Source organism: Erythrolamprus reginae, chromosome 2 (assembly GCF_031021105.1).
Source record: "Erythrolamprus reginae isolate rEryReg1 chromosome 2, rEryReg1.hap1, whole genome shotgun sequence".
NCBI lineage: Eukaryota > Metazoa > Chordata > Lepidosauria > Squamata > Dipsadidae > Erythrolamprus > Erythrolamprus reginae.
This window is the reverse complement of record NC_091951.1, coordinates 102,113,246-102,121,752: the sequence shown is the minus strand read 5'-3', so window position 1 is coordinate 102,121,752 and position 8,507 is coordinate 102,113,246. Positions and strand designations below refer to the sequence as shown.

Here is an 8,507-nt window from a genome sequence, read left to right as displayed (position 1 = left end):
TTGCACTCACCGCCACAGCTCGTAAGTGCTTGCAACTTTGCTTCTGCACCTGTGGAAGTAGCAAAATCATGCGCAGAGCCACAGGTGCACCTATGTTTCGGCATACGTGGAAGCAAAAAAAACCTTAATGAAACACGGGCGTACCTGCGGCTCCGTGCATGATTTTGCTACTTCCACAGGTGCAGAAGCAAAATCGCACTGGCCCTGCAAGCACTTACAAGTCGCGGCGACGAACGCAATTTAGCATTCTGGCTAGTAGCCCATCGCTGGCTGAGTTATTTGAGGGAATGCCTCTGCTAAATTATATCAGTCTGCCCAATAAGATCTGGGAGAGATGGCGAGAGACTGGTGGAGATGAGACTGGTGAGTCCCAAGAGGCATGTCTTCTCTGTCATTGCATCCGTCTTATGGAACATTTTTCTTCTCCTTGAAATTAGATTAGCTCCATCCTGTTTGGTATTCTAGAAGGCCCTCAAGACTTGGCTATGTTTTCAGGCCTGGATCTCCCAGGCAACCAGAAACTTGCTCAGATGATTCCATTGTTGAGGGAGATATTTTCCTTTTATATTTTTTCTCATTTTTATGGTATTTATTAATGTGGATTTTTGTATTTTATATTTTTGTTTTTACTTGATCGTTGAGTGCTTTCCAGGGTTGCTTTTGGTTAGAGGGGCGATTAAACAATTTTGATTGATAATAAGTCAAAAGATGATTTGTTTTAGGGAGATTTTTAAACACCGTAAGGAAAAAACGTCATGGGACAAGGCAAAGTGCATGGTCTAAAAGTAGCAGCTAGTTATACTTTCTCTCAGAATTATTCCAAAAAAATTAAGAAATTGTTGCTTAATGGAATCAATTGTCTAGACATTTCAACTCGATTTTAATAGTGTGTATCTGGTTAAGTGGCAGTATTTTCAGTGATCCCAATCTTAGTAGGATCATATTTGATAAATACTTGGAGGGTTGAAGGCTATAGGAGTTCCAAAGGCTATAGGTTTAAAACAATTTCCAGGAGGCAGAATTACACACTAAATTTCACTTATCAGATATAAGGAAATGGGATGTATTGGCCTCCTACTGTGAAGGAACCCCATCTGAAATATAATATGAATTAGCATTCAAAATGATCTTATGGATTCAATTTAGTAGCATTAATTTTCTACTTCCTTGGCCACTAACAATGAAAAAAAAATCAGCGTCGGATACAGTGAAGTGTGGGGTAGTCAAATGAACATTCTGCCTCGAGGTCTTCAAAATGGTATTAAATGTTCATTTAGACACAGAATCTGCAATCTGAAGGATTAATTTAAATTATTCCATTGACTGGGTTAATTCAATGGCTATAAAGTCATGATCTCCATGGGAACCTTTCAGTTTCACTAATTGCACATCTCAAATCCTGCAGTTCAAATCTCTTAGAACAAAACCCTTCTGCTTCATTTACTTCTTTGATTAAAATTCTTCTCTAGCAGAGGTAAATTTGTAAAATATGAGATTTTTGCACTAAGCTTCCAAATGTTCAAATTTAGAAAGAAACCTTGTTTCAAGTAGCAAACCAGTAGATACATTGAACATAGTGTGAGTTGGTTTTCAGATATGATATGTGAAATTCCTAAAGATTCTAAAGGGATGACCAGAAGGGAAAAGGAAGTCCAAATTCTACTTGTAATATATAGGATTTAGTCAGACCTGATTTGGAATATTGTATCCAGTTCTGGAGACCTCACTTTAAAAACGATGTAAGTTTGAGCAACTCCAGAGATGGGCAACAAAAATGGTGCAAGGTCTGAGGGACAAAAATATCAGGACACATTGGATAAAGTGAATATGTATAGCCTGGACTGGAGGACACAAGGGAAAGGAGTAACTTTATTGAAACATTTAAATATATGAAGGGTGTAAATAAGGCTCTGGAAGAAGTATTTTCAATATTAAGCAAAAATCAAGAAAATGGAGGCCTAATGTCAAACTGACAGGAGTCTAGTTCAAAAGTAATGTTAGAAAGCATTACTTCACAGAAGGAGTAGTTGCAGCCAACTTCCAGTTTAAACACATGTCCATCATCTATCAAAAATTAAAAGATGAAATAAATAAAAATATTTTTTTAAAAAAATCTCAAAGTGCAAACTTGAGGGCCACTAGGTTTGTTTCTACGATCAGTTTTCTATGGTTCTATGGCACTTCTGAACAGGAATTCACCAACACAGTTGCCTGTAGCTATGTATTTAAGGAGATACCATTCATAAAATAAATATACTGCTCAAAAAAATAAAGGGAAAACTCAAATAACACATCGTATATCTGAATGAAATATTCTCACGGAATACTTTGTTCTGTACAGAGTTGAATGTGCACAACAGCATGTGAAATTGATGGTCAATCATTGTTGCTTCCTAAGTGGACAGTTTGATTTTACAGAAGTTTGATTTATTTGGAGTTATATTGCATTGTTTAAGTGTTTCCTTTATTTATTTATTTTTTTGAGCTTATTTATGAAAGATTTTTATAGTATTTAGGAGATAGCCAGTGTGGCCTAGTGGCTAAGGAACTGAACTAGGAGCAGTGAAACTACTCTTACCTTAGTCAGGAAAGCCAGCTGGGTGATTTTAGTCAAGTCATAATCTCTTTGGGCCAACCACCCACAGAGTAAGTCCACCCTGAAGGCATATAACAGTGATGGCAAACCTTTTTCCCTCAGGTGCCGAAAGTGTGTGCGTGCACACTGTCGCACATATGCGAGTGTTCACACACATTATTTATTTATTTATTTATTTATTTATTTATTTATTTATTTATTTATTTATTTATTTATTTATTTATTTATTTATTTAATTTGTATGCCGCCCCTCTCTGCAGACTCGGGGCGGCTCACAACAGTAACAGAAAACAATATATAACACAAATTCAATAATTAGAAAGCTAAAAACCCATAATTTTAAAAAAGACATGCACACAACATACCATACATAAACAGTATAGGCCTGGGGAAGATATTTCAGTTCCCCATGCCTGACGGCAGAGGTGGGTTTTAAGGAGTTTGCAGAAGGCAAGGAGGGTGGGGGCAGTTCTAATCTCAGGGGGGAGCTGGTTCCAGAGGGTCGGGGCCGCCACAGAGAAGGCTCTTCCCCTGGAACCCGCCAAACTACATTGTTTAATCGATGGGACCCGGAGAAGGCCAACTCTGTGGGACCTAATCGGTCGCTAGGATTCGTGCAGCAGAAGGCGGTCCCGGAGATATTCTGGTCCGATGCCATGAAGGGCTTTATAGGTCAAGACCAACTCTTTGAATTGTGACCGGAAACTGATCGGCAACCAATGCAGACTGCGGAGTGTTGGTGTAACATGGCATACTTTGGGAAGCCCATGATTGCTCTCACAGCTGCATTCTGCACGATCTGAAGTTTCCGAACACTTTTCAAAGGTAGCCCCATGTAGAGAGCATTACAGTAGTCAAATCTCGAGGTAATGAGGGCATGAGTGACTGTGATTAGTGAGTCCCGATCCAGATAGGGCCGCAACTGGCGCACCAGGCGAATCCTGGGCAAATGTCCCCCTCACCACAGCTGAAAGATGGTTCTCTAATGAAACGCTTCTCCTGCACGTCCCACCCCCTGCACATTCACGTGTGACCTACCGGTATGCATGCATCACACACTCACACACACACACACACACACACGTTCTGGCCTCACAACCCAAAACAGCCGTGGGAGAGTGAAAAAGCCTCCCATCCCCAAAAAGACCTGGGAAGAGGGAAAAGCCTCTTTTCCCAAATGGAGTTGATGGTGGGAGGAGGGAGCCTCTTTCCCCAAAGAGCACTGGGGTGGAGTCTCCAGAAATCTGGGAAGGCATGGGCCGCAGAAGGTGAGGAGAAAGCATGAGCTTGTCTGACCCGAAAATCAGCTGGCTGGCGCGAAGCATTCACACATGCACAGTGGAGTTGAACTGGTCAATGGCTTGCATGCCTGCAGAGAGGACTATGCATGCCACAGGCTCACTATCATAGGCTCACTATCACTGAGTCGCTTTGAGAAGGGCAGCATAGAAATCTAATAAATAAATAAATAAATCATGGGCATATAACATTTCTACTCTTTAGTCTCAAATAAACTAATAGGGTCCAGACTTCCTACAGAACATGGAGCGCAAATGCAGACAAATATACCAGTATCTCAAATAAATGTGCAACTGCTTGTTTGGTCATCTTAAACTCCAGAATCCATGCTTTCAACTTGCTACGAGTACCGAGCTTTCTGACCAATTAAAAGACAGCCTTTAATTTTATTAGGAATGAAAGAACCCTGCAAAAAAAATATCAACCAATTTGTTAGCAAAAAATACTTAAGAATCCCAGCAATCTCTTTGCTGGTTTACTTATTCATGACATCCTTGATTAACATTTCAAAAACAAGTACTTGAAAGCTTGGTTTTTGCCTCATCCATTGCCAAAACAAAGAAGAAACTTGTTTATTCTGAAATTAATATTTCATGCTTTGCAAAAGCCTGTATTCACTTGTATTCACATTGAAAAGTAATTGGAGGTGGGAAGTGATAAAAGCAGCATGGTACCATCACAATGTAGGTACATACAAAAGGAGTGGATGTATTTCATCATTTCATCTCAAATGATCTAGGCCCCAGAGCTCACTGTAACAGCATTGCCAAAAAGGCATTAAGAGCTGTTAACTTAACTTTGTGAAGCTTCTTCTCTAGTAACTTTGTATTGCTAACTAGGACATATAAATCCTTTGCCAAACTCAAACTACCATGGATCTCACCCCATTCCTAAGAGGTCCTTAAAGTGGGAGTGCATAATTGCACCAGTGTGCCTACCCTCCCTGTCTATTTTATACATCACACAGTCCTAGGTGCTTGGGAAGCGCCCGACTGGTGATGAAATACGAAATCCAGCATAGTGATCTCATTTGCTGTGTTGTACTGACATACTACCATGGATCTCACCCCATTCCTAAGAGGTCCTTAAAGTGGGAGTGCATAATTGCACCAGTGTGCCTACCCTCCTTGTCCATTTTTATTATTTTTATTATTATATTATTATTATTATTATTATTATTATTATTATTATTATTATTATTATTATTATTATTATTATTATGACTTGTATGCCGCCCCTCTTTGAGGACCCGGAGCGGCTCACAACATGCAATACAAACAATATGTATACAAATCTAATAGTTAAAACAGTAAGCTAAAATCCCATTATGTAAAAAACAGTCAGTCTACTCAATCATATCCACACATAACATTTAATGGTCAGAGAAGACTTTACTTCCCTTGTTCATGTTTATATTCCTACCTGTACTTGTTCATGTTTATGTTCCTACCCATACTTGTTATCTTGTGCATGCTTGACAAACAATACATTTTAAAAAAAAATTTTTTTAAAAAAGTCCAGTACAAACAAGGATAGGCTGAAACATCGGTTGATCTTGCTGTAGATCAGTGGTTCCCAAACTTTTTTTTTGAGCCGTGCCCCATCTAAGCATCTCTCGAAACCCCCCCCCGCAAGGATGTTGTATTGTCCCTCTCTTCCCTCCAGTATAATAAATACACATCTTAAAATAAACATATCTATAGAACAAACATGCTTCACACACAATGAAATCTGAAAGCTGCGCTCTTTGTCTTCGTCTTCTTTCCTAGCTTCCCTGAGCAGCATTCGCTTCTCGAAAGGAATAAGAAAAAAGGGGGGGTTCTTAATAAACCGAAACTCGGAAGTCCCACGTGCCAGCCTCCAAGGGACCCCTCTTCTTTTCTTGTCTCTGCACTTCCGCGACCCGGCCGTTGCAGCCTAATGCTTCGGAAACTACTTCCGGTTCGTGAGGGCCCTGGCTGCCGGGGTCTGGTTGTCTGGGCGGTCTCTTAGGAGTGAGTGAGGTAGGCTGGCGGGCGGCTCTTGTCCTTTTTTTGGGTGCCCGAGGGAGCTGCCGCGGCTGATAAGCCGTTCCTTAAGGGGAGGAATCTCCCCGGTTCAAGAAAACGCGGAGAGCGCGCCGGAGGATCTCCATCCTAAACGCTCGCGATCTGCAGGTGGATTTGCTTCCTCCGTGCAGATTCCGAGGGGCGTCCGAAGCTCCCAGATAAGCCCCAGAGACCCTCGCTGCAGTTCATTTTCTAGCTGGGTGCAGCGTGCCAGCCTGCTTCTCGGCTGTTGGATCTCTCGCAAACTTCTGCGCCCTGGGGCGCCCTTTCCCTTTTGCAAAGAAAATGGGACAAAAGCCTCAGCGCGGGTTAAGTTTAAAGAGAATCGCTGCTACCTTTCCTTACGCTGTTGTTCCCTGCATAAGCAGACTGATGAGAGAAGCAGCTTTCTGTAAGACCACGCTGCAATAAACAGTTTTAACGGTGATCATTTACTGAAGTGACAATAGGGTTCAAGTGAGAAAATTCTCTACTGTTTAGCATTTGGCATTTTAGACGTGTATACCGTTTCACAGTGATTTACATCCCTCTCTAAGCGGTTTACAGAGAGTAAGCATATTGCCCCCAACAATCTGGGTCCTTATTTTACTATTTACTATTTGGAAGGATGGAAGGCTGAGTCAACCTTGTGCCTACTGAGATTCGATCTGCCAAACTTGCTGGCAGCCGCTGATCAGCAGAAGTAGCTTGCAGTGCTGCACTCTTACCACTATGCCACCAAGGCTCATATACTTTGCCTTTGTCTTGGAAGTTTGAAATAGATAATAGAGGCTTGGTTAGAGTAGGATTCTCTCTTATACCTAGTAGAATCTTCATTTGTTTCCAGTGGTTCCAGTGGTTATTTAGGCAGGGGGAGTCTGATCTTTCTGTGAGTTATATTATTGTTTGTTAAAGAATTGTTAAACTAAGAGTAAATTTTCAGTATGGTGCAATGTAATATAATGCAATGTATTCAAATCTCTAAAACATATCTTTTTTAGAGATTTGAATGCATTGCAGGTTTTCTTGATCTGTTGATCAGTATACAAGCAATGTGGTTGTGCTGCTATTTTCTCTGACACTTTTTGCCCTCTGATTTCTAAACACCTCTCTATTAGGCACCCTTTCCTAGGAATCTGTTTTATTAAAGTTATTAGAACAATATTGTGTAAAAGAGAATAGGGGCCTTTGTAAGATGTTGCAAAAATAATGTCCTGAATTTGTTAGAGTGCAATCAGATATGTATGTATTGAGAGGTAAATCACATTAAGTGTGTTGAGAATGACAATAAGTATCTAGGTTGTTTTTCCTATTACAACTAAAAAAAAGGTTAGCTATCTGGGATTGTCTGACCATTTTTCTGTTTGTCGTAGAATTGTTTTCAACGTATGTTAGAAATATGGCCGTGTCTCTCATTATAAAATGGGGTGGGCAAGAATTTTTAATAACCACCTTATCAGAAGAGGACACAGTGTTGGATCTCAAGCAATCACTCAAAGGACTTACAGGAGTGCTACCAGAACGCCAAAAACTTCTTGGACTTAAAGTAAAAGGTAATCATCTTGACTTTCTTCGTTAAGTGAGTTAGCTGTGATAGTGCTAGTTGTTTAAATGACTAAATATTAAAGCACTTCTTAAAAAGTAATATAACATAAACCCTAGTCTAAAATTTATCCCTCACACCCTATACAAGGAGCAGACTGATGCTTGTGCAGTTAACAATAGTCCATCCTCTTTAACAGAATATTCTGGTGATGTTCAGCTAATTTTATATATGTGCTGTGTATGTTTGTTTGTATGTGATATACATGTATACATGATACATATATACATTTATTTTCAAGGGAGCTTGCATTCTGATGCAGGTATATTCATTTATACAGTTGAATAAATACAGAATACAGTTGTAGAATGTAGCCGTTGTAGCATCAAAAACAACAATGTATCTATCCAACAAATTAAAGAGAAAGACTATAGCTTTAGGCATACTTGTTTATGAAGATCTTTGTTCATTCCCCCTTGGGATTTTCCAGTAGTATATTGGCTGTATGGATTAAAATGATTTATTTATATATTTGTTTGTGACATCCCCTTTTTACTTCATGAACTTAAGACAGTGTACATAGCCTACTTTCCTTAATGTATTTTTCCAATCCTCTGAAGTAGATTGGACTGAGAGACATTGACTAGCTCATTGTTACTTGATGAGTTTTCATGGTTAAATTTGAACCTTGATTCTTGTCAAGCACTTAATCACTATACAACAACTCAAATATTCTTTCAGAGTATTATTTATACTTGGAATCCTAATGAGATTTGGAAATGTGATAGATGGGACCAGGCCATCCTTGAGTGCACAGAACAAATGAGACACAAGTTGAGCTAGTGTATCCAAGCATGGCAGATCAGAGTCAGCAAACTGCTAAGTCGCTGTTGGGACATGGCTATTCATCCTAGCTACTTTACCTCCACATCACCGTTGTGCTTGTGAATTGGACAATCATTCTAGTTGAATGAATAAATTGCTCTTAATATCCAAAGAAACCAGAATGTGTAAAACAACCAACATTCACAGTTTAGCTGTA

The 8,507-nt window shown here is 39.7% G+C and overlaps 1 protein-coding gene across 1 annotated transcript in view; it reads left to right on the top strand.

Annotated features, from left to right (window-relative positions):
* Positions 1-5,807: 5,807 nt before the first annotated feature.
* UBLCP1 (ubiquitin like domain containing CTD phosphatase 1) overlaps positions 5,808-8,507 on the top strand; it is a 50,047-nt gene continuing 47,347 nt past the window's right edge. Inside the window, exons 1-2 of the mRNA XM_070738983.1 lie at positions 5,808-5,898; positions 7,296-7,475. Of these exons, the coding sequence (XP_070595084.1) occupies positions 7,322-7,475 (154 nt within the window). The 5' untranslated portion in view covers positions 5,808-5,898; positions 7,296-7,321. The remainder of the gene's footprint in view (positions 5,899-7,295; positions 7,476-8,507) is intronic.